This window comes from Salvelinus fontinalis, chromosome 10 (assembly GCF_029448725.1).
Source record: "Salvelinus fontinalis isolate EN_2023a chromosome 10, ASM2944872v1, whole genome shotgun sequence".
Taxonomy (NCBI): Eukaryota; Metazoa; Chordata; class Actinopteri; order Salmoniformes; family Salmonidae; genus Salvelinus; species Salvelinus fontinalis.
In genome coordinates, this window is record NC_074674.1 from 24606637 (window position 1) to 24633365 (window position 26729).

The 26729-nt window shown below is 44.4% G+C and overlaps 1 protein-coding gene across 2 annotated transcripts; it reads left to right on the forward strand.

The window, feature by feature from the left end:
* The first annotated feature begins 43 nt into the window (after nucleotides 1-43).
* Nucleotides 44-26360, forward strand: LOC129863851 (microtubule organization protein AKNA-like). Of its 2 annotated transcripts, XM_055936183.1 has the most exons (23): nucleotides 44-157; nucleotides 530-644; nucleotides 1667-1817; nucleotides 3593-4171; nucleotides 5019-6304; nucleotides 6544-6618; nucleotides 10633-10789; nucleotides 11020-11207; nucleotides 11325-11443; nucleotides 11573-11744; nucleotides 11869-12038; nucleotides 12328-12495; nucleotides 12690-12939; nucleotides 13070-13173; nucleotides 13495-13766; nucleotides 15659-15809; nucleotides 16692-16844; nucleotides 17045-17193; nucleotides 22627-22755; nucleotides 23230-23349; nucleotides 23587-23697; nucleotides 23810-23969; nucleotides 24738-26360. In XM_055936183.1, exons 4-23 carry the CDS (start codon nucleotides 3763-3765, stop codon nucleotides 25015-25017), a joined length of 4623 nt encoding a protein of 1540 aa, XP_055792158.1. In that variant the 5' UTR covers nucleotides 44-157; nucleotides 530-644; nucleotides 1667-1817; nucleotides 3593-3762; the 3' UTR covers nucleotides 25018-26360. The 2 variants fall into 2 exon arrangements, with proteins under 2 accessions (XP_055792158.1, XP_055792159.1); XM_055936184.1 differs by lacking the exon at nucleotides 1667-1817.
* The last annotated feature ends 369 nt before the right edge of the window (nucleotides 26361-26729 follow it).

Genomic DNA, 26729 nt, shown 5'->3' on the forward strand with positions numbered 1-26729 from the left:
CAGCGAACCAATCGCTACTTTGCTTTTGGTGTCAGTTTGGTTTCTTAATAACTTTTCCGCCAGCAAAATCAGTGCCACGCTCCGAGAATGGAATTATTAGCCAACGATACTCTCTCGCTTTTTCCTGATGGATTGACGCTAATGCCCACGATCACAGGTATTATCAACCAGTTAATTTGCCTTAGCCATGATTTAGCCATGATCACATTTATGACCTTTAGTTTAAGTGATGGGAATTCGAATACTGATTAGGTAGATAAAATACTTGGATCGCGCCAACACAACATTGGAGAGTGTGTTCAATCCCTAGAAAGTGCAGAGTAGATGCTAAGCTAGCTAGCTACCTAACTATTACCCACTTTTTTAATGTACTGTATACTCTTTGCCATAGTATCTCCGATGGCTGAATTGAAACTGAACCTAGCTATAGTTCCGTTTGTTTTGTTTACTCAGGTAAAGTGGGTGGCATTGAGTGAAGTCGTGGTTTGCAATGCATCGCTTGGTGACATTGGGATGGGTCTTTTTGTAGTTTGTAAGCGGTTCTCAAGGCAACCAAGGCCTGCTACTTTGAAGTCTGCCAATGCTGCAATCTCGATGTCTCTCTGATTTTCTGCTTCAACTGCCTTGGATGATATAAACACAAGGTAAGTTTAGAATTTGTAAATTTGTAGTGTTCTCGCATGTCACAAATAATGAGCATTCTTGAACAAAGTCACAAAGTGGATTCAGTCATTGATATAAAGTACTCAAAAGTACTAAAGTACTGTGTGTGTGTGTGTGTGCGCGTGTGTGTGTTAGTACACTTAAGTAATGACAAAATAAAACTCAACTCCATTGCTATGCACATACAAAGCTATTCATAAAAATGTATACTGTAATTACTATGTATTACTAATGCTACTAGCCTACTACACAGGTATAACTTAAGATCAAGTTAAACGTCTGATGGGTTTTTGGGCTGTCTCTGTGTTGATGCTTTACCCCATCATGGACCCAAGGAACCCCTGAAACCCTGTCATTTTCCCCATACTTGCAGTCCGTTGTGGGACTATGTCTTCCACTCACTAGATGTAGGCTAACTGGTATAGCGTGTTGTCAGGATGGAAAGTCTTGTAAGTAGGCAGTTGGGAGACTTTGGAATTTTGCAACTCTTCCGTGGTCCCCTGACTTTGGTTTGGCTCAGTTATAACTGTGAGCGTAAGGCTATTCACAGCACTAGGCCCAGGTTGGGTTGTTATTCTCCTAGCTCTGTGTCTGTCTGCATGTCCTTATCTCTCCCCTCGCATTGTAAGAAGATTAGCCTACGTTGCTTAGTTAGTTAGTAGGCCATCTTAGCCAACCTTCACAGAACTGGACTCTCTCAGCGTGGGTGAAGTCCGGAGGCTTCAAAGAGATTCTCTGAATGGGCAGAATGCTCTGGTCCTCAGCCTTAACAAAACTGAAACGTGTTGCTTTTGGTTCTGTTGACGCCTGTCCTGACAGCTTTGGGAGGGAGGGATGGGAGGCTGCGAGAGGAGAGCCTGGCAGGTGCGCTAATTAGCCTAGCAGCTCTCGTTATCCCAGACTCAAGAGAGAGAGAGAGAGCTCCACAGGCACCCCGGGGATTAGCCTAGCTGTCAGTGGGGCTCTCTGGAGATGCAGGACTACTACTGAGTGTGCTCAACAGATCAGCCCTGTCTGTCTGACTGTCTGACTGGCTGACTGGCTGTGAGCTGTTGGTGAGCCCCTGAGGGTTTAATAACCCAGCCTGACCACAAAACGCAACCTCGGAGTGCCTCATGGACTGTATGCACACGCCGCTTGGATTTAAGCAACAGGTGAGTCCATTCTTGATGCTTCACAATCCACCAAATGGCTGTGATGTGGCTGTGATGTGGCTGTGATGTGGCTGTGATATGTCTGTAATGACGGGTGAAGATGTGCATAATCTGAACGTATCAAAGATGCGATCTTCGCTTTCAATTCATCGGCCTATTTTAAGATCGACTGCCTAAATTGTTTATGTTGAATGCATTCTATCTAGGCTACATCAAAATAAGTTTGATGTTCACCGATGAACCAAGTCCCGGAGCTGAAATTGGCTGTGAAAAATGCCCTTAAATTGTTTGTCTGCCTGAAGAGCTTGTGTTCTCCCTGTTGTCTCAGTTTAGATAGGTTGTGCGTCATCCCAGCTGCCTCCTCTCCGCGGAGAGAGACACTCCATACATTTGCATATGAAAGGAGGACAGAGGGGCCATGAGCCTGCTGCTTGTTCCACATATAGTGAGAGTCCTGCTTGTTTCCTCCACAACAAAGATGAGCTGGTGTGTGTATGTTAGAACACACTGCTGATGGGTTCGTGTGTCAGATTAGACGCAGCACTCTCCAAATAATCTGCTTTTGGTAATCTGGCATATTGTTGAGGACCAAGATCCACGGTGGCCACTTTTCGTAACGAGCAAGTCTAAGCTTGCTGCTTCACTTTCCGGTTCTGTGTCTTGTAAAACTGTTTTTTTTTTTTGTGTTCCATGGTTCCTCCTACAACACATTTACAAGTGGAATTTCCGTGTGCCTTTGTGAGGTGCTTTGAAGTGCATGAAAGAGTACTGTAGTATGGTGAGGAGGTAACAAGTGTCTCTTGTACAGATAAGGCTTTGTCAGGTTCCCCAGCGAACCCCCAGAAACGTCTCTCATTTGTCTTCTCTCCCTGCCTGTTGCCTTGTCCATGAGCCAATGCTCTGAATGTAATTTGGCTGAAGGTGGGGGTGAGAAGTGCAGCATTGAGGCCTGTTGTTCTTCGTGTTGGTGTTGTCGGTTACTATGGGGACAGTTAACAGCAACCCCAGAGCTCTATAGTAGGACTGAAGAGACTTTACACACCCATATTCCATGACATCCAGAAATAGTTGATCTTGATGTTCCCTGTTTTTGAATAAAGCCCATATGTTGTCCCATTGTTAGCCTAAATAAGCTATGTGCAATTATTCAAAACTGAGCTACAAAATGTGAACCTCGTGATCTAATATGCATAGCCTAACTGATACTCCGCGTCACGGGTATATGTGTTTCTTCTAAGAGTACTGTACATTTAGGAATTCATTCATGCAATTTGTCTCCCCCTTTTTGTAATCTGTCTATGAATGAAGCAACAATTTTATATATATATATATATATATATATCTATATATATATACGTATAGTAAATATGATGAAATGTAAAGATTGGGCATACTGAAGGAGCGACACATGGTTATCTGCTGATTGGTTTAGATGCTTCCATGTTGACAGTAGGAAGCAGCTGTGTATTAGGATGGAGACAGACTGTTAGTTTCCTTGCTCTTTAACCACAGTTCATTAGCGCTGTGATCTGTGTTCTGCGTCATATGAAAGACTGCCTGAAAGATGGCGTGCAGTTTGCGCTGTGGTGAAGTCACATCTTACAGAGAGGTAGGGGTGCGGTAGAGAGCTGCGTTTGGCTTTTCCCAATCGCCAGATGTTGAAGTGAATGTGTGTGTCCGTGAATATGTGAGCTTGCATTTGAATTGTGTTGTATCAGAACTGCGCAAAGTTATTTCTCTCACTATTCCTGTATTGTTGCTGCGTTTGGTTTCAGGGTATCAAGTGTCCCAAGTGACAAAGGTGTCCATAAGACGGACATAGGCCTTCAGCCAGTAGGCTAGATTCTAAGCCATGGCTTTGGAGGTGGTCTTCAGAGGAGCAGCCAATCAGGATACTGGGCGACACCAGACCTGGCTAGAGGTCAGAGGTCAGATCTGAGAGAGGATGGAGACCAGAGGGCAACGCACAAGGGCAGGAATTTTGTTCTGGACCCCCGCTCCTCAACGCCCCTCTCCCTTCAGCTCCATAGGCTCAGAGGTGGACTGGGGGGAAGAGGAAGAGGAGGATGAAGAAGGTTGGGACAGGAAAGCAGAAGAAGAGGAGGGCTTCCACACCCAGATGGATGAGAACGGGATCATAGGACTGGACGAGGCCTTGGAGGATGTGGATCTGGGAGGAGAAGAGGAGGGAGAGGAGAATCCACCCCGGTACTCTGGAGCCTTGGAGGGGTCCCTGTCCCCCAGTAGGCCAGGTGGGCTGGGGCTGGTAAACCCTCTGGAGGAGCTGAGTTGTAACCTGAGTGAGCTGCAGGATTCTGAGCCACCTGGAGAGGACAGGCACGCGCTGTCACTCTGTGAGTCACACATACAGTACTAACAATGTCACAACAATGTTATTGCTAACAATGACCTGTAACGGTTCTCCTCTTCCTCTTCATCCGAAGAGGAGGAACATGGATTGAACCAAGACACAGCGTTGTAGTTCGACATGATATTTATTAGACACGACAAAACAACGAAGACAAAAAACGAACTATACTTGAATTAACTAACAAAATAACAAAACGCATGTAGACAAAACCTGGACGTAAGAACTTACATGTAACACGAAGAACGCACGCACAGGGAAATGACTACATAAAAACCGAACGAACAAAATGAACAAAGAAACCGAAACAGTCCCGTATGGTGCAACATAGACAGACACTAACACAGGAGACAACCACCCACAAACAAACAGTGTGAAAACACCTACCTTAATATGACTCTCAATCAGAGGAAATGAAACCACCTGCCTCTAATTGAGAGCCATATTAGGTCACCCTTTAAACCAACATAGAAACAGAAAACATAGACTGCCCACCCAAACTCACGTCCTGACCAACTAACACATACAAAACTAACAGAAAACAGGTCAGGAACGTGACATGACCAGTAAGGCTCTGGTCAAAAGTAATGCGCCATGTAGGGAATAGGGTGCCATTTGGGACTGGCAATGTAATAACTTCTTTAGCAAAATATCACATTTCAACCGAGCCAAAAGCATCAAAGGCCTAAGCTGCCTAAGGCCTGCAAGCAAGGGTGACCATGCTATGTGTGTATTGAAATGTAATTAAATAACCTAGTTTATGAACACGGTTACCGCTAAGAGGGATGCATCTGAACTGACTCTTCTCCCATGCCCCTCTCTTTCTCTGATAGATGACGATCTCCTGGAGGACAAGGACAGTGTGGAGATCTGGAGTGAGGAAGAGGAGCAGCAGAAGGTTGAAGAGGAGCAGAGCTGCGTGGTCGACAGGCAGCGGATGGAGCATCTCCCAGAGAGAGACAGACAGCTGGACATGACGGAGGACGAGAAGGAGGTAGAGGAGGATGGAGAGGAGGAGGTGGACAGCGAGCCACACGCACACACTGACATGATGGCATATCCTGTCATAGCCGAGGCTGGGTCTGGCTGGGATCAGGGCCTTAGTGTCAGAGGAGAAGAGTGGGAGAAGGAGGAGAGAGAGGTCCGTGCTATAGGCAGTTATAGGGCCGACCTACAAATAGAGGAGACTAGTGAACTCTCAGAGAGTGACAACAGAGGGGGGGGACGGTTGGGAGAGAGTGTGTCTGGAAACCTAATTTTCCCTCCCGACCTGCTCTGTTCATCCCCCCAGTCTCTTCCCTCCCCTCCCAGGAGTTCTACCTTTCCTCACCTCCTCCATTTCTCCTCCGAGGAGTTGGCCTATGCTGCAGGGATTGAAGCTGAGACGTTCCCGGAGGATCCCACCTTCACAGAGAGCCTTCCGGAATCCCGCAGCAGCCGGATGAGCAGCGCCCCCAGGCCTCATTGGGCGCTTGAGTCAGGGGGGGAGGATCTCAAGCCTAGGACCTCCCCTTACCCAGCAGCTATCTCTCCCGACTGTGGGATATCTTACCAACTCGGTGAGAGAAAAGAAAGGGGTGGAGAGAGCCCACAGGATGAGGCAGGCGTTAACCATCGGCAACATCCTTATCCGAGAAAGATAAGACAGAGCTTATCTGACACCCCACAAGCCATGGTTTGTTCCTCTCAGAAATCCTGGCATGTACCCTCACAGTCCCCCCTTCACAGCAGCACCAAGGACTGGAGCCAGCAGACCCTCAGGGAGAGCCCCCCCAAACACCAACCCAGGAGTCAGGACCCTGACATGGACGAGGGCCGAAGAGGCCCACTGACCTACCCCACCCCAGACTTCTCCAAGGTAGAGCCCAGGGTCCACTTCCCTAAGAGCGGCTACACCCCCCCCAAGAGCAAAGGCTCCCCCAGAAAGAGGTCTCTGTCAGTGGAGCCCCCCCTGGTGTTCAAGTCCCCTGCTGACATAGTGAGAGAGGTGCTGCTGAGCAGTACAGACGGACCCCAATCCCCCTCGCCGCCCAACGGGCCCCACAGGCCCCTAAACTCTATGGTGCCAGAGGATTTCAGATGCCCACAACAGGCCAGCACTCTGGTACAGCAGCTGCAGGTACATACAGAGAGATTAGGAGCACACCACAGGCACACACTCAGACTAACTCTGATTCCTTAGCGTTCTGGCATACTCAGACTTTTCAAGTGTCTGACACACTGACACCAATTTACTTACAAATTCACTGAATGATTCTCTAATTGACTATCTCTGGGTAGTGCTTCTCTACTTCCTGTCCAGCTCACAGTGTTCACTCTTCTCCTCCCTCCCCCTCTCCTTCCCCTTCTTTTCTCTAGGAGGACTACAACAGGCTGCTGACCAAGTATGCTGAGGCAGAGAACACTATTGATCGGATGCGTCTGGAAGCCAAGGTAGTCTATATGGTCTGTCCCACTGAGTGTGCAAAACATTAGGAACACCTGCTCTTTTCCATGGCAGACTGACCAGGTGAATCCAGGTGAAGGCTATGATCCCTTGTTGACGTCACCTGTTAAAGCTGCAATATGTCACTTTTCGGGCGACCCGACCAAATTCACTCTAAAATGTGACTTATAGATCTGTCATTGTCATTGAAAGCAAGTCTAAGAAGTGGTAGATCCGTTTTATGGGGGCGTCCTTTCAGTTTTGAACACCAGCTTCAAACAGCTGAAAATACAATATTTTTGGTCATAAAACATTTATTTCACAGCGGTTGTAGATGGTACAATGATTCTCTAGACCATACTTGCTTGTTTTGTCACATAAACAAAAGTTAAATCAGTGTAGATGAAGGGGAGGAGACCGGTTAAATAAGGAGTTTTATGCCTTGAGACAACTGAGACATGGATTGTGTATGTGTGCCATTCAGAGGGTGAATGGGCAAGACAAAAAATGTAAGTGCCTTTGAATGGGGTATGGTGTTAGGTGCCAGGCGTACCGGTTTGTTTCAAGAACTGCAAAGTTGCTGGGTTTTTCACGCTCAACAGTTTCCCGTCTGTATCAAGAATGTTCCACCATCCAATGGACATCCAGCCAACTTGACACAACTGTGAGAAGCATTGGAGTCAACATGGGCCAACATCCCTGTGGAATGCTTTCAACACCTTGTAGAGTCCATTCCCCAACGAACTGAGGATGTTCTGAGGGCAAAAGGGGGTGCAAATGAATATTAGGAAGGTGTTCCTAATGTTTTGTGTACCTGTGTGTGTGTGTGTGTGTGTGTGTGTGTGTGTGTGTGTGTGTGTGTGTGTGTGTATGGGTGTGTGTGTGTGTGTGTTTAACATTGTGTCAGCACACAAGTGTGTCATCTCGATAGCTGTATGTGCTACTCAACTTCTGTTGAGTAATTGGCTATAGACCGAGACTTCTCTTCAAGGGCCAGGGGCTGTATTTATCAAGCGTCTAAGAGTGTAAACTCTGATTTGGGATCAGTTCTGGCTTTGAGATCACAATATATCAAATGTATTTGGTGTCTCTGGCAGATGGTGTGGTTCTATTTAGTCCTCTCTGCTCTGCATCTGAATATCATGCAGGCCACATGAAAGACAACAAACACAAAGCAGATGCTGGAGAGGGCCCCTCAGGTGGCCTGTATGATCATAGCCTGTGTTTGCCTCCCAAATAGCACTCTATTCCCTAGGTAGTGCCCTACTTTTGACATGGGCACATAGGCTTCTGGTCAAAAGTAGTGCACTATATAGGATATAGGGTGCAATCCGGGACACTACTTGTTTCAGAGGGCGCCCCGCATGTATAATACACTACCTACAGAGGAAAAACAGCAGCCTCTGTGGCTGTCAGACTTTTCTCATCACCTCTCAAGAGCCACAGTGAGATTGTGATTCAAATGATGGAATTAGACTCTCAAAGTGTGTTATGGAAAGGGAGTTGTAGACAGAGTAGTAAACAGCTAAAGAATAAGATACAACTTGTGTTACTGCAATCTGACTAGAACTTCTTTCAGTGCTGCTTGTGTATCCCAGTGTCCTATTTGGTAAGTGGGTTAACTACCCCACTTAGCTTTTGGCCATTTGCTTGATAGTTCTTAATTGCTCTCTGACCACCAATACTAGACACACACTTAATAGACCCATCCTGTCATGTGGGGTACAGTCATATGACCCTGCGGTTCACATTAGGACAATTGCGTGCATTGTTTTTGGCCCTCATGATGCAGTGGAGGAAAACAGGAAATGTCATCATTAACGGAGCTCGGATGGACAGGGTAGTGACAGTTTGTTGTCGTAGTCTTGGCCGTTCACGGTACCTTGTCTCGTAATTGTTGGTTATAGCCTAGTTGTTGATTTTAAAAGGCAATTTACAGAGAGGTAGGTATTCCTATCTGCTGTCTTCTATTCCATCTGCACCACAGTCTACTCTTAATACTAATTCAAATCTAGCTTACCCCCCTCCCTCGTGCCACCTCTCCTTACACACACTACCTACCATCTGTCTCTCTCCTCCTCCCGCTGGAGACATAACAGTGTAGATGTGCTGGGAGGGCCAATTCAATCCTTTGTCAAGCACAGTCCAATACCTGCTTCTAGGTTTGCCTGCACAATTAAAGCTGCGATATGCACAGATACATGTGTGTTATAGATCTGTCATTGTCATTGAAAGCAAGTCTTAAGAAGCGGTAGATCAGTTCTATGTGCTCTATTTCTATGCTTCCCGATATCAGTTCTATCATCCTGAGACCGAGGTAGAGCCGAGAGGGGTTGAAATAGAAACCGCTCCACAAAATGGAGGATGTGATGCATACGTATACATTAAACACACATAGACGGTAGAGCCACCCCATATACCTCAGACTTTCCTGTATTGCGAAGCATCTCTCCTCCAAGATAACCTGAACGTTGTGAAAAATCTGTGCAACTTCCAGCGCGTGTTTACTGTGAACACTGAGGCTGTACCTGCTTTAAGTTACAGTTTTAACAGTGGCCATGTAGACTACTGTGGCTATTTGATCATAATGTGGGCCTACCAGAGTGGCCTAACATCAAAAACAATGGAGAAAATGCATTCCATAACATTTTAAACTGGAAATAGCTGTTCTATCATTCAGCCTACAGTAGCAGGTGTGTTCAATGTAGTCCTACATTCCATGAGACTTTAAAAAAAAACATGCAGGGCTTGATTTGAACTTGTTTTAACCTGCACTGCACGCCCGCAAACGTGCGCAGCTTGGAGGGAATATTACTCGTTACATATGCTGCTGTTACTGTTTATTATCTATCCTGTTGCCTTGTCGCTTTATCCCTACCTATATGTACACTACCGTTCAAACGTTTGGGGCCACTTAGAAATGTCCTTGTTTTTGAAAGAAAAGCAAAAAAAATTGACCATTTAAAATAATGTGAAATTGATCAGAAATACAGTGTAGACATTGTTAATGTTGTAAATGACTATTGTAGCTGGAAACAGCTGATTTTTTATGGAATATCTACATAAGCGTACAGAGGCCCATTATCAGCAACCATCACTCCTGTGTTCCAATGGCACGTTGTGTTAGCTAATCCAAGTTTATCATTTTAAAAGGCTAATTGATCATTAGAAAACCCTTTTGCAATTATGTTAGCACAGCTGAAAAATGTTTTGCTGATTTAAAGAAGAAATAAAATTGGCCTTCTTTAGACTAGTTGAGTATCTGGAGCATCACCATTTGTGGGTTCGATTACAGGCTCAAAATGGCCAGAAACAAACAAAGAACTTTCTTCTGAAACTCATCAGTCTATTCTTGTTCAGGGGGTCCTGTAGATCTCTGCAGATCTCGTACAACGCTGTGTACTATTCCCTTCACAGAACAGCGCAAACTGGCTCTAATCAGAATAGAAAGAGGAGTGGGAGGCCCCGGTGCACAACTGAGCAAGAGGACAAGTACATTAGTGTCAAGTTTGAGAAGCAGACGACTCACAAGTCTTCAACTGGCAGATTCATTAAATAGTACCTGCAAAATACTAGTCTCAAAGTCAACAGTGAAGAGGTGACATCGGGAGTTCCTCTGTCCAGTGTTTGTGTTCTTTTGCCCATCTTTTATTTTTATTGGCCAGTCTGAGATATGGCTTTTTCTTTGCAACTCTGCCAGCATCCCGGAGTCGCCTCTTCACTGTTGACATTGAGACTGGTGTTTTGCAGGTACTATTTAATCAAGCTGCCAGTACCTAAATTACCTTGTAGCCCTTCACAGTGACTCGGTACTGGTACCCTGTGTATATAGCCAAGTTATTGTTACTGTGTTCTTTTTGTCTCTCTGCATTGTTAGGAAGGGCCCGTAAATAAGCATTTCACTGTTAGTCTACACCTGTTGTTTACAAAGCATGTAACAATAAAAAAATGATTTGAAACTCTTATCATTTATAAAATGTGTAATTTTGACTCCTGTTTTTCCCTGTTGTCTCTATCTCCAGGTGAGCCTCTACTCCGACCCTCCCAAGCCCAGTCACGCTGTCCAATCAGGTGTACTCCATGAAGGGTCAAAGGTCATGACCCTAACTTTTCCCCACGCTCAGAGAGCGGAGCTCAGCTCGGGCTCTGTTTACCTAAATGGACAGGCTGCCCACCAAGGTACTAACAGCCATCTTATATATGCTTCCCAAATGACACCCCAACCCCTTTATAGTGCATTACTTTTGACCAGAGCCTTATGGGAATTAGGGTAACATTTGGGACACAGCCATTGCTTTGTTTCAATACGTTCTTACACTCCATTGACATTGATTCTGCCTCTCATTCAACATTTCTTTACACATTTCTATTGTCTTTTACTAAAAACCTATTTTCTCTCCGCACTACAGGACATAGTGGAGTCTCCACTGTCTGTCCCTCCTCAGCGGCCTCCTCATCCCCCAGAAGCCTGGGCCCTGGAGTTGGAGAGCAGCTGACCAGGGCTCTCTCAAAGCAGGCTGAGAGGTTCCTCCAGCAGGTGCAAACATTTGAAGAGCTCCTGAGGAGAGGGAAACTTAAACCATTTGAGCAGATGAAGGTATTGTTCTGATATTTATCTAATATGAGTCTTGCATATATTGTATAGAGGAGCGTCTCCCAGTGCTCACTGGCCACCATGTTGTTTGAGTAATGATGTGATGTTGTGTCCCTGCAGGGTTTGTCCCAGCTGCTGCAGGGGCAGGATTCTATGGAAAGAGGTTATCTAGCAGCACGAGACGAACACAGACTTCTACTGCAGAGAGGGGCCGAGCTGGGCCCCTTTGACCCCGGCAGGTAAGACCACACTGCAGGATTATCTTCAACACTGTGTTTAAACTGTTAGATGAAGTGGACATTAGGAAATACAAATATGGTGGACATCAAGTGTGTGTTTGGTTGTGTGTGTTTGTGCGTGTGTGATAGGGAGTTGGAGGGCCGTATATTCCAGTGTGGGATGCGTGTGGAGGAGCTCAAGGAACAGGTGGAGCAGACTGAACAGGATCGGCCCACCTCAGAAGCTCCTCCCACTCCACCTCCTCACCCCACCCCCTACTCCATGTCTGCAGGGGGCAGCGAGCCCATGCCACTCCCTGAGGTACCGTGACAACACAGCTACTGAAGATACTACAGTAGACTAGTCACTATTCATCCCATAGAATAAAGGCCTGCATTTCCAAGATTGTTAACATCTCTCACTCTCTCGCTCTTTCTCTCTCCAGAGCCCAGTGTTACCTCTGCCAGGGGAGTCTGGGGTGGGGGTGGAGGTGGAGGTTAGCTCGGCCAGCGGAGAGAGCGAGGGAGAGGAGGGAGGGATGCCGTCCCTGCTCCTCCATCCCTTACGTCACAAACACAAATGCGTAGAGAGAGACTTCAGCATGCTGATGGACCAGTAAGTCTCAATCGATTTTAAACACTTTGATTTGGACATGAAATACAAAACATTCTAATATCAGGGATCATTTTTAGACTGCTTACAGAGTAAGGAAATATGTCATTATGTAATTTGGATGAACTATCCTTTTAAAGAAGGTCTAGTCTGTAATACATGACGTTGTAGAACAGAAGTATTCAAAATCAGCCAATGAAAGGCAGGCTGTTCTTTTGTTCTAAACATAATCATGCTATTGGTCAATTACCAGTCATGTAAATATCAGTTTGCTTACAAATGCCCCTTCCAGCTACCAGAGTTTCAGGGAGCTGCCCAGACTGCTAGACCTGGATCTGACAGAGGGCCATGACTCCTCTGATGCAGGAGAAAAAGCCACACATTCAGGTAGTGAGGGGACAAGAGAGGGACCACACCCAAGGACAGGGAGGGAGAAGGGCCACACAAGTCTCGCTCAGAGGTGAGCCTGAACTCTGCACCAGGCTTGTATTCACTAGGAAGCAAAACAGAAATGGGGAGTGACTACCTGAACTTATCCAATAAGAAGCCCTTGTTTTCGTTGCAGAAGGTTTTGCTACAGTATGCACTGTGTACTAATGAATACGAACACTGGATAACATTTATATTACTCTAAACTATAGTATGTGTTTTCAGACGGCCAATGCAAGGTCAGCAGGCCGCTACATTCTTTCCAACGGCGAGACCAAGGACCAGCAAATCAGTTCCTCCTTCCCCAAAGGACCTCAGCCAGTCCACTGCATTTCCTGATCTCCTGGCCAATGACAGCAAGAGGTCAGAGGTCAGGAAGTCTCATGGCAGCAGTCTGACCAGTCTGGAGGACAGTGCTGCCTCAGAGAGGCGAGGCTCCAAACTGCAGCCTGGGACCAGGAGATTGCCGTCCCAGGTCAGTTATATCTTTTTTATTTGTTAAAATAAGTGAATGATAATTAAGTTACACATTTATCTCCACAATTCAGCAATTTCTACTGAGCCTGAAAGAGTAATTTGTCTGTCAAACCCACTGTGTTGACCAGGATGGGATCATCTCACCAGAGACTGACAGTGGTTTTGTTGGCTCTGAAAGCAGTCGTCTGACTCCTGCAGCACCTAGTCCTCTCCACCAGAGGGCCATAGCGAGGTGAGCTACTGGTGCCATCTCCCCCTCCTTCCCTCTTCCTCTACCCTCAGTGACTCGGCTGTCAATCTCACAGAACATGACAACACATTCCCCAGTGTCTCACACAAACACTCACACATACACACACACACACACACTACTGACACACCTACACACAGCTCCGCACTGTGCCCTCACAGTGTCCCTGGCTAGTTGCCTACAGATCTTAACCTTCCCCTGTTTTGTTCCTATTGCTGTTTGCCCAAGACTGACAGGTCATGGGTTCCCTTGTAATCTTATCAGTGTGTGTTCCTGTCTTTGTTTTACTTTCCTTTGCCTTAGCCTGTCAGTCCCTGAGGAGCAGAGCTCAGGGAAGCCTCACCACACAGTCCCCGTGTCAGGGCAGCCTCTATACTCTCCCTGCACCCCCTCACACAGACCACAGAGGCCAACCTTGCTGGAGCACAGTGGAGGCTCTCGTCTGAGCACCCCAAGGCAGGTACGGGGGTCTTCAGGGAGAACCAGAGGGGAGGAAAGGAGGGGCACCTCAGCCTCCAGTTCCCCCCAGCACAGGGGCAGCGGGACCAGTGAGTTTGGACCAGACAGTGACCACAGTGAGTCCACGCTGTTCTGTCTATAACCGTCTTATTTAGGTTAGGTTTTTTGGCAGTAAAAATAGAAAAGCCAATAATTGACATTTGCACCTGACGATTTTCCGGGAGAAGAAAAAAAATCCCATTGCGAATAATGCTTTTTAGTCTATTCATGGATGGAAATACCAGTTGATGGAAATACATTTTGACCAGTCATGCTTATCGGTCTATGGGTTAATTTGCATAATTTAGTGCAATTAAATTGGCCCGTGTGTATATTCGTTATGTATCTTGTTTATCACACGCATACAGATACAGAGCCTTTGAGCTGAAAATCTGTCAGACAGTGCTTTTATAAGCCCAATCATTGCACAACAATTCTAAATGCAATCGTGTGTTAAAAATAGTTTTACATTAACGCATCTCTGCGCTAATGTTTCGAAATAATAGGTTATCAACATTTTAAGCTAAACGTTCTGATCTGCTGCCTCAGATTCAGTGCTTTTTAACTTTTTCATTTATTTTTATGTAGTGTAGACCTACTGGTTGCATGAATTTGGAGATCTGTACCAGAGTCTGTTTGGGCTATTTCTTTCCCAACAAGCTGACCTACAGAATAGGTACATTTTTCTACTATGGGGGATAGAGATTGACATAAGCTCGCAGACGACGCGTCCATAAGACTAGGGGAAGCTAAGCTTTCCCTAAGTAAATTGAATTAAATTGCCAAAATTACAGTATATAGCCTAATTAGACTCGTTAGTCTATTATATGGACAAGGTCGTTTTTATTGATCTGTCTGTCAGTGTCAGCACAGTGGGATAACCTGTGATTTATCTTAGTAGCCCTTTCCTGCAGTCAAATTAACTAGTGGCTGGAATGTTATTCATATTTTTCATAATTTCATAATTCGTTTTGTTATATTTCAGTCTTCTGTGATGAATATAAAGTGTAATATTGGGATTCAAACTCTAAATGTAATACATTTCAACTCTATATCTGACATGGTACAGGTGTCTTCTTTTGTAAGCCCATAACCATGTGTGTGAGGTGTATGTTTTGGTTTCAAAGTAGATTTGTTTAAGACTACCAAGAAACACTGTGTGACCCTGATTTATCCTACTGCAGCATTAAAGTAGTAGAATGGCATGAAATGTATTTTTCCCGTTCAAAGAAAGAATAACGTATCTGATATAGCCTGAAGCCCAGGCCTGTACGCTATACGCCCTCAGCCATGCCTTCAACAGTCTTTTTTTACAAAGTGTTTGAGTTATATTATTAGCTTGAATTATGACTATCCAATCTACTCATCACATTACGAATAGTAGGCCATTTTACATAAGTCTGCAAATGTGATGACGCATGGAATGCTTTATTATAAAGGTGCATTTTTTTTATGGTGAAAATGTACTCCCCCAAACTTTAAACTCACGCTCCGCCTGCAAAGGCTAGTGATTTAGCTGTTCGTTACTCGTCTTGTGGCTGAGGAAAAGTAAATGTGGACAGGTATTCTAACATCTTCCATGTGAGCGGTAAGGACACACGGCGTTGCATCCTCCACTTACATGTTCTGTTAAGATGAATTACCATAATCGAAATGTGAGTTCGGTCATTCTGAACACCGTGGGTGGGCGCCCTAATCCGGTTATGCACCCAATGCATATGGGTCTGGTAAATTTCTCACGTGTCCGGTAAATTTTAAAATGCTGCTGGTGAAATTTTCATACCTGAAACCCTGGTACACAGTCTACTCTGTGACAGAAACATGTACCCTCCTGAGAGGAAGCAGGGAGGCAGCTATTAGCTGTTTGGCTATGTTTCTTTGCCCGTGTCAGTTAATTTAATCCTCCACCTCTCCCCTGCCTTCTGTTTTAAACCCCTCTCTCCTCTTTAATTCCTCCTTCTATCCTAAGTCCACTCTGCGTCAGGGGAGGATGAGGGACGTAGTGACCGTTCCACCCGAACGACCCAGCATCGCTACCAGCCAAGCCCCTCCCCCACTGCACCCTATCACCATGGCGATCCCCTCCGAGCCCTGAGCTCTGGTCAGCTGACCAACCGCAAGTGAGTCTCTCTCTACACAATTGCTCCCATGGCGATAGTAACACAAACAAGCACAGATTTATGAGTCTCTTTGGAAAGTATTGGCTGGTAGGAGAAGAGGGCCGCTTCACTGCAGCAAAAATACCAGCTCAGCTCAAAGGCATTTTTTTCTGGCAACTCCCAGTAGAATCTAGGAGGGGGGATTATTAGACGTTTGATATTTGATTTCCTTTTATGCTGAGGGTGTTGCCTGGCTGGTGTCTATGTTTTATCTGGGAAGTGAGGTTCTGGTATTGGATCCTACCAGAGCCATATCTTTATTATATCATTAATATGTATTTGAAAAATCTATCTCTGGATCCTACACCGTTTTATTGGCAGGTGTCAGTGTGTGTCTAATGTGTACGTCTCCCTGGGTCAGGCAGAGTCTGATACATCAACTGAAATGCCAGTCAACCTGAGTTATTTTTACATTCTGTATGTCTGTATGATTTGATTTCATTACAGACATGGAAGCTGGTAAATGTGGAGACTCAGGAGGTACATACTGTACCCAGTGTTGACTTTTGCATGGTGTGACACTGCATGAGTGGACCCTATTTATTGACTCACATTATAGGAATGAGTTTAGAAAAGGATTGTGTATGGTTTGGAATGTCAAATCGATTTCATTGGCAGGGTCAATTGTACGTTTTAACACCTATAACAGACGTGATATTACTACAATATTACTAACTACAATATTTGGAACAAGTAACAGTACAGTTACCAATGGAGTTGAAATGGCAGTGTCTACTCTATAACATTGAGGTAGAAAATGTCAACACTCTCTGTCCTCATTCTCGCGTGTGTTTGTGTGTGTGCGTGCTTGCATGTTCGTGTGTTTCTGTGTCTGTCCCTCAGTGAGGCCATCCAGTCCCTGCAGGCGGAGGTGGGCAGACTAAAGGAGCGACTAGAGGGCAGTCTGAGACAGACCAACCCTCCCAGTCCTGTTAGAGCTCCCCCCTCAGCCCAGGATGACCACACACACCCTCTCAGCTCAACACCTCGTACCAGGTTGGCCTTTTTTTTACCTGGTCACATTTTTTAAGGGAGATCTCATCAGACTTTTGTTACTGTTGAAACAGGTTTATTGACATTTTTACTGGCCCATAGGGCTCTGGTCAAAAGTAGTGCACTAATATAGGGAATAGGGTCTCGTTGTCTTTCAGAGTTTCTGATTTGTAATGTTCCTTTTGATTTCTCTACTCTCTCAGGTCTGCTCAGCGAAGGAGGGATGGTGGTAGAGAGGAGAGCAGGGAGGAGAGGAGGTTGGGTGAGGAGCAGCAGGTGGAGGAGAGGTCTCCCAGGTTGAATGCTAGAAGATCAGCCTCTGTACCCAGACAGAGACCTGAACTGGACATCAGTGAGTTATGGGCTGACTGTAATGCAGAGTTTTTTTTGTTGCAGCATACATAAACGTTGTGTCCCAAATGGAACCCTATTCCCTAAATAATGCACTACTTTTGAACAGAGCCCTTATGGGCCCTTTCATGCTCTACAACATCCGCAGAGTACGACCCTGCCTCACACAGGAAGCGGTGCAAGTCCTAATCCAGGCACTTGTCATCTCCCGTCTGGATTACTGCAACTCACTGTTGGCTGGGCTCCCTGCCTGTGCCATTAAACCCCTACAACTCATCCAGAACGCCGCAGCCCGTCTGGTGTTCAACCTTCCCAAGTTCTCTCACGTCACCCCGCTCCTCCGCTCTCTCCACTGGCTTCCAGTTGAAGCTCGCATCTGCTACAAGACCATGGTGCTTGCCTACGGAGCTGTGAGGGGAACGGCACCTCAGTACCTCCAGGCTCTGATCAGGCCCTACACCCAAACAAGGGCACTGCGTTCATCCACCTCTGGCCTGCTCGCCTCCCTACCTCTGAGGAAGTACAGTTCCCGCTCAGCCCAGTCAAAACTGTTCGCTGCTCTGGCCCCCCAATGGTGGAACAAACTCCCTCACAACGCCAGGACAGCGGAGTCAATCACCACCTTCCGGAGACACCTGAAACCCCACCTCTTTAAGGAATACCTAGGATAGGATAAAGTAATCCTTCTGATCCCCCCCCCCCCCCTTAAAAGATTTAGATGCACTGTTGTAAAGTGGCTGTTCCACTGGATGTCATAAGGTGAATGCACCAATTTGTAAGTCGCTCTGGATAAGAGCGTCTGCTAAATGACTTAAATGTAAATGTAAATGTAATGGTCAAAAGTTGGAAATATGTTGTACATAATGTTTTCGCCATTGTTTCCTTTGACCAAAATGAGCTTCTGGCCATCAGAACAGCTATCACTATTCTCGATTTGGATGAGGACTTCTGCTTAAGTGAGTCGGTAGCGAAGGACATTTTGATTATCCTGGGCCAGGCCCAACTCTCCGACACTCAGAGAAGGAGGAGGTGGTGCTATAGAGGCCGTCGTGCGGGATTCCTGACAAGACTACGTTGGAGAGTGGATAAACCGCCTCTGCCTTCCTTTCAATTGTCGAACGTGCAATCACTGGAGAATAAACTGGACGAGCTCCGTTCGAGACTATCCTATCAACGTGATCTGAAGAACTGTAATACCCTATGTTTCACCTAGTCGTGGCTGAACAAGGACATGGAAAATATTAATCTAGCTGTTTTTTTCTCTACATCGGCAGGACAGAACGGCAGCGTCGGGAAAGCTCAGGGGAGGGGGTGTGTTTCTCTTTGTTAACAACAGCTAGTGCATAATCTCTGATATTAAGGAAGTCTCCAGGTTCTGCTCGCCTGAGTTAGAATACCTCATGATAAGCTGTAGACCATACCATTTACCAAGAGAGTTTTCATCTATATTTTTCGTAGCTGTCTATTTACCACCACAAACCAATGCTGGCACTAAGACGGCACTATAGGGCCATAAGCAAACAACAAAATACCCACCCAGAGGCGGTGCACCTAGTGGCCGGTGATGCAGGAAAACTGGAATCCGTTTGACAAAATTTCTACCAGCATGTCACCTGTGCAACTAGAGGTGAAAAAACGTTGGTTACCTTTACTCCACACACAGGGACTCATACAAAGCTCTCCCTCACCCTCTGTTTGGCAAATCTGACCATAACTAAGATTGAATCAACAGGACTGATCAACAAGACTAAAATTGAATCGTACTACACCGTCTCCGACGCTCATCGGATGTGGCAGGGCTTGCAAACTATTACAGACTACAAAGGGAAGCACAGCTGTGAGCTGCCCAGTGACACAAGCCTACCAGACGAGCTAAATTACACTACCAGTCAAATGTTTTAGAACACCTACTCATTCAAGGGTTTTTCTTTATTTTCTTTATGTCCATTGCTCGTGTTTCTTGGCAAGTCTCTTCTTATTATTGGTGTCCTTTAGTAGCGATTTCTTTGCAGCAATTCGACCATGAAGGCCTGATTCACGCAGTCTCCTCTGAACAGTTGTTGTTGAGATGTGTCTGTTACTTGAACTCTGAAGCACTTATTTGGGCTGCACTTTCTGAGGCTGGTAACTCTAGGTAGGCCAGTACATCACTGGGGCTGATCTCCCTGCTATCCAGGACATGTATATCAGGCGGTGTGGAAGGAAGGCCCGTTAAAATCATTAGACTCTAACCACCCAAGCCATAGACTATTATCTCTGCTTCCGCACGGCAAGCGTTACTGGTGCATTAAGTCTGACACCAGCAGGGTCTTGAACAGCTTCTATCCCCAAGCAATAAGACTCATAAATAGTTAACAAAATAGCTACACAGACTATCTGAGTTGACCTTGTATCTTTATTTGCCTTTTATTACATTTTTATGCACACACACACACACACACACACACACACACACACACACACACACACACACACACACACACACACACACACCCACTCACATACAAGCTGCTGCTACTCTGTTTATCTTATATTCTGTTGCCTAGTCATATCTACCTCCATCACTCCAGTATCCATGCACATTGTAAATACGGTATTGAACTGACCCTGTATATAGTATGCTAACTAACTTACTTACTTACTTATTGTGTTCTTCTTATTTCTCTTGTTTTTTTAGTAATACATTGTTATTAATTATTGCGTTTTAGGGTTTTGAGTTTGCATGAAAGGCATTTCACTGTACTTGTGTGTGTGATGTTAAAACTTGAAACTTGAAGGCCCTAAAAATTGTCAAAGACTCCAGCCACCCAAGTCATAGACTGTTCTCTCTGCTACTGCATAGCAAGCGGTACCGGTGTGCCAAGTCTGGGACCGAAAGGCTCATGAACATCTTCTACCCCCAAGCCATGTGACTGCTGAACAGTTAATCAAATGGCTGGCAGGAATATTTACATCGACCCCTTTTTATTTTTCACTGACTTTCTTTCACTGGACTCTACCCACACACGAACACATACCACGCTGAAACTCCAACACACACACACACACACACACACTAACACATACCACACTGAAACTCCAACACACACACACACACTAACACATACCACACTGAAACTCCAACACACACACCCACACACTAACACATACCACACTGAAACTCCAACACACACACACACTAACACATACCACACTGAAACTCCAACACACACACCCACACACTAACACATACCACACTGAAACTCCAACACACACCCACACACTAACACATACCACGCTGAAACTCCAACACACACACACACACACACACACACTAACACATACCACGCTGAAACTCCAACACACACACACACACACACACTAACACATACCACGCTGAAACTCCAACACACACACACACACTAACACATACCACACTGAAACTCCAACACACACACACTAACACATACCACGCTGAAACTCCAACACACACACCCACACACACTAACACATACCACGCTGAAACTCCAACACACACACACACACACACACACTAAGACATACCACGCTGAAACTCCAACACACACACACACACACACACACACACAGACACACACACACACACACACACTACATACGCTCACACATAGACACACTCTTCACATACGCTGCTGCAACTCTGTTTATTATCTATCCTAAATTGGGTAGTACTTCTACCCCAACCTACATGTACATATTACCTCAACTACCTTGCACGTTGACTCGGTAACAGTACTCTTAGTATATAGCCTCGTTATTTTGTGTTACTATTTACTTTTTTTTCTAATTTGCAATTATTCATTTTTTTTACTTTTTAACTGCATTGTTGGGAAAGGGCTCGTAAGTACGCATTTCACAGTAAAGTCTACATCTGTTGTATTTGGCGCATGTGACAAATAACATTTGATTTGAGCCTCATGTATGCTGCATTACACAGTACATACAGTGGGTATCATAATTATTCACCCCCCGCTTGGATTTTGTTGCATTACAAAGTGGGATTGAAATTGATTCAATTGAGATTTTCTTTTGCCATTGATCTACACAAAATATTCAGTGAAAGTGAAAATAAAATACTGTAAATGTTTACAAATTACAAACAATGAAATAACTAAAATATAGTTGTTGCTTAAGTATTCACCCCTTTGTTCAGGTATGCCTAAATTAGTTCAGGAGTCAAATTTGGCTCAACACATCACATAAGAAGTTACATGGACTCAGTCTGTGTGAAATAATAGGGATTTATATGTTTTTTGTTTTTTATGACAACCCCTTCCTCTGACCTCCATAAAAATACAACATCTGTAAGGTCCCTCAGTCAAGTATAGAATTTCAAGCACAGATAAAACTATAAAGACCAGGGGAACTTTTCGAAGGCCTCATAAAGAAAGGCAGTGATTGGTAGATGGGTAACAATAACAAATCAGACATTGAATATGTCTTTAAGCCTGGTCAAGTGAATAATAATACAGTCCTCCTTTTGAACTGAGCTGCAGGACAGGAAGGAAACTGCTCAGCGATGTCACCATTAGGCCATTGGTGATTTTAAAACAACTACAGAGTTGAATGGACGTGATGGGAGAAAACGAAGGATGGATCAACAACATTGTAGTTACTCTGCAAAATTGACCTAAATGACAGTGGGAATGAAAAGAAGAATGCAAATAAACCTATTTCAAAACAAGCATCTTGTATGCAACAAGGCACAAAAATGATACCGCAAGAAGACATGGCAAAGGCATAAATGTTTTGGCCTAAATGCAAAGCCTTGTGTTTGGGGCGAATCCAACACAACACATCGTAACTGCCTCTTCATTTTCAAGCATGGTGGTGGCTGCATCGTGGTATGGGTATGCTTTCCATCGGCAAAGACTGGGGAGTTTTTCAGGATAAAAAGAAACTGTTACAGTTTTGACTTAAATGTGCTTGAAAATCTATGGCAAGACTTGAAAATGGCTTTCTAGCCATGACCACCAACATCTTGACAGAGCTTTGAATTTTGAAAAGATTAATGGACAAATATTGCGCAATCCAGGTGTGCAAAGCCCTTATAGACCAATTCCATATTAGGATGGTGTTCCTAGTTTTTGGTATACTCAATGTAGTATATATCTAATACTGTATATTAGTGTTTCATTTGACATACATTTTAAAGATTTATTTTTTATTTTTTTTGTAGATCGTTGACAAAAAAAAAGACAATTAAAAAACATTTTGATCCCACTTTGTAACATAATAAAATGTGAAAAAATCCAACGGGGGTGAGTACTTATGAAACCCACTGTACATACACTTCAAAATCCACTTCACAATACAATAGCTTTCATTCTTTATTTACTAGAATTCTATGTTTTCTGGGTACCCTAAGTATAAGCTATCAGATTTTTTGGGGGATTTAGTTTGTTTTATCCTCCAGCGACAGAGTCGGAGCATTTCCAGTCCACACCCAGACTTCGGTTCTCCAGGCGTATCCCAGTGTCCCCTGCAACATGGGGAGGCAGCCGTGGCAGAGCAGAGACCGTCAGGAACAGCGGAGCCCACACAAGTAAGAAAGACTTCTGTTTTATATACAGTATGCTACACGCTGATATAAACGTAAAATATAGTATTTTAGGGCTGTCAGATTTGATTAGTTAACTCTGATATAAACGTAAAATATAGTATTTTAGGGCTGTCAGAGTTAATCAGTTAACTCTGTACATTTTTGGTAATATTAGTACACATTTTTTATTGTAATTTATCGCATTGTCTGAAAGCGTTCAAAATACACTGAAAACATCCCAAATACATAATCTATACAGCTAAAAACAACAATACCATGTAAAACCATGTTGACGTTGAGCTTAAAGAAAGTGTGCTTTATCCATTTACCTGCTTTTTTTCTTACCGCTACTTTGGAAAAAATCAAGACTTCAATATCCTTGTAATGCTTTCTGTATACAAAATATTGAATTACAGCTTAATTTCAGCAATTTCTGATTTTGCGATTAATCCTGATTTATCTGTATTGTGATTGCAGGACAGCATGTCAGTATGTCTGTAGGTGGAGATGGTGGTGATAAACCTGACTGTAGAGGGAGGCAGGCCCCTGTGTGTCCACAATGTTCCCCACAGACACACAGCCATGGACACTCTACACGTAAGAGCTTCTTTCTCAGGCTATGTCCCAAATGGCATCCTATTCACAATAGTGTACTACGCATTGGGGTCTGGTCGAAAGTAGTACACTACATAGGGAAACGGGTGCGATTTGGGACACATCCACAGTCTGTGGTGTAATGGTGGTTTGTGTGTCACAGTGACAGTCAATCCTGTGCCGTCTCCACTCCTTTCTGCTAACTCTTTATTCTTCTTTCTCTTTTCTTCTGACTGACAGGACCAGATGGGGGTGGTGGTGACACTGAGCCTATCCACAGTCACACTGGTCTTCATTCTCGTCACTGTCCTACGTGTGGAAGGTCTCAGACGTACCGGAGCACGAAACACGGTGAGCAACAGACACGTCCAAGTTACCATCTACTTCCTGTTTTATGTTGTGCTGTATTGCTTTGCCATTTTAATTGACAACAAACGTGTGCTGATTTTTTTTTTATTCGCAGACCGACGGACAGAGAGCGACTCAGGTCCCGCCCACAGAGGCAGCTGGCCAATGAGCTCCCCCCATGGAGATGTGAGAGGCGTGTTCTTTGCAGCGCCGCCCCCTCCTGTGCTGGGCAGTGTGCCACTGGTCCAGTGTGTGCCAGTGTGCCCGCCAGTTCTGTGAGTACCCTGCTGTCTCTCTCTGTCTGGCCATGAAGTGGCCATTAGGTCATTTCGCTACAACCCCATCTGTTGCCAACCCTAATGAAATTTCTCTGCGCTGAGACGCACGATCTTTTGGTATTTGTTTCATTAGTCGATTGTTGATATAGTCCCAAAATGTTTTGAATGTCAGCAATCAAGATTTCAAAATATAGAACTTTCAAAATACAGAACTGTAGCCGGTATGATATGATGTAAAACACAGCACACATGGTGCAGGAGTTCATCTTTTGGCCAAAATCCTGACTTGAAGATGTAGGTGGTTACATTTGACATAAATCATCTAATTATTTTATTAGTGTGAATATTTCAATCACAAAGGTGCAATATGCAGAAATCGCTCCGCCATTTCCTGGCTGCTAAAATTCTAATAGTTTGCCTAATTTCAGTTTATGTATAGTGTAGAGAATCATTGTACCATCTAAACCACTATGAAATATATTTTACAATACCCAAAATATTGTATCTTCAGCTGTTTGAAGCTGGTGTACAAAACCAAAAGTAAAAGACGCAAAAACAAAACATAAGAGCGGGAAGCATAGAAATAGCGCACATAGAACAGATCGACCACGTCTTCGACTTGCTTTCGATGACAGACCTTTAACGCACATGTCTATGTGATTTTGGTCAGGTCGCCCAAAAGAAACATATTGCAGCTTTAAGAGGAGTAGTACGTGTAGTTAGAAGGCCTGTTGTTGTTATATTTACCTGGCTTGTTCCCTGCAGGTACTACTCCAGCCCTGTGATGAATGTAGCTCCATCCCACCCCCAGCCCATCTACGTGTCTCTGGGTGGGGGTGTGGCCACTGTGGTTAGGGGTCATCATGAGCAGGTCAGAGGTGGAGCCGGCCGTTCCCTGTCTGCTGACCAGCGCTCTCTGAGCAGCTCTCTGAACCATGCTATCGAGGCGGCCAGGGGGATGAGGGAGGCCTCCCGACGCATGGCCCGCACCATCGCCACCGGACTGCACCACCAGGAGGCGCTGTCACAGTCCTGCATGTACTGATGGACCAGACTAGACACACACACACCGGGGTTGTATTCATTAGTGTACACCGTAGCAAAATGTTTTGCAACTTAAAAGGAGAACAAGCGTTTCTTATTGGAGAAGTTCAGGTACTCGTACTCCCTACCCATTTCGGTTTGGTGTCTAGTGAATTTGACCCTGGCAAGTCTTTGGACCAGCCACTCTGTACTGACATGGACATCTCTAAATGTGAAGTTATTGTACTGTGCACTATATCTTTAGTATAACAGTTTGGTATTTGGGGTAACATGAAGCAAGTGCCTGGGTACAGATACTAGGGCCTCAAGCCAGTCCTTAAGCTGCAGGTTTCTTGGTTGCAGGGAGTGAGGAACTACAGACCCTTGACATCAGTATTTGATCATCACCCAGTGGCTCAGCACTGATAGGAAAGTAGGGTCTACAAACTGTACTTTTTACAGGTTACTACAGGTTACTTTATACAGTACAGGTTACTACAGGTTACTTTATACAGTACAGGTTACTACAGGTTACTTTATACAGTACAGGTTATAGCTTTAGATGAAAGGTGGAGTGGCTATGTTGAAATCTCAGGTATCATATAGAACAACCATTGTGGGATCTGGCAGCTTAAGTGGACAACAGCAGCAGTTCATCTCTTACTCATAAAAATGCACTAGAATCTGCATATTAATGATTTACGTTTCGAAATAACGGACATCTGCACATGTTTAGTTTGCTTTGAAACCTGGAATTAGTTTTGGACTTTTGTTTTGTTACATTTGTACAATGGATGTGAGACAAAGAAATTCAATTGCTGCTATGGATCTTCAGATGAGATGAAACATTCACACATTTTACCCTAATTTATTGATTCTAAATCAGGGTTCTCCAGCTGGCGGCCTGCAGGTGGTTTCATTTGAAATTATGTTTTAGTCAAACATATCCGTTTCAGTTTGCAGTCTACAAATGATTTGGAATTATGTTCCGGCCCCCTGACCGTTCGCTCAACAAAAAAGAAATCGTCCCACGGCTGAATCAAGTTGATGATCCCTGTTCTAAATGGTTTGTTTCAATTTTATTCTTCATCATTTGTGTAATAATGAGTTAATAATGTTAGTAATTGGTCGTGCTGGTCGTATTTTTATAGATGTCTTAGAGTTTGTGTTGAACACAAAAATAAGACTTAAGAAATACACATTTCTAGGATTTCGGAAATGCAGATTTAAAAAAACAAAAACAGATCCTGACGTCTTTTGTACTATGATTTATTATCAAACGATTTTTTTTTAACTAATATTTTGTAGCAAAATATTTTAATTTTTGCTTTGAAGCCAAATAAATGTTGATGGTGAAACAACTAATAGTTGTTATTAAGTAAACCAGATTGTTACTTTTGGCCATGAACTGCAGGTACAGTATGGATAAGTCACCTGACGGTCACTTTCAGAGGCCCGTCTGTACACACTGAAGTTGTACAACCATTTTGATACAACGCAGCGTTTCTCTGCACAAAAATAATAACACAAGCATTGTAGAGACACTACACAATGGATGTATACATTTGTATCACAGCCATCATGTAAAATGTGCTGTAGATCAGTCGTACAACCTGGGTGTGTATGGGGCAGGAGGTCTTCAGGGTCTTACTGCACAATGAACTGTGAGCCTGAAAACGAGAGGGTTAACTCACTGATACAGCAGATGCACTACAGTGAAGAACGGCAGAATTG

Bases quoted from the DNA above. Each gene is read 5' to 3' on its own strand.
- LOC129863851 (XM_055936183.1), top strand. From the start codon at position 3,763: ATGGAGACCAGAGGGCAACGCACAAGGGCAGGAATTTTGTTCTGGACC. The intron at 11,745-11,868 runs GTACCGTGACAA...TTCTCTCTCCAG, and splicing joins AGCCCATGCCACTCCCTGAG to AGCCCAGTGTTACCTCTGCC. The intron at 15,810-16,691 runs GTGAGTCTCTCT...TCTGTCCCTCAG, and splicing joins GGTCAGCTGACCAACCGCAA to TGAGGCCATCCAGTCCCTGC.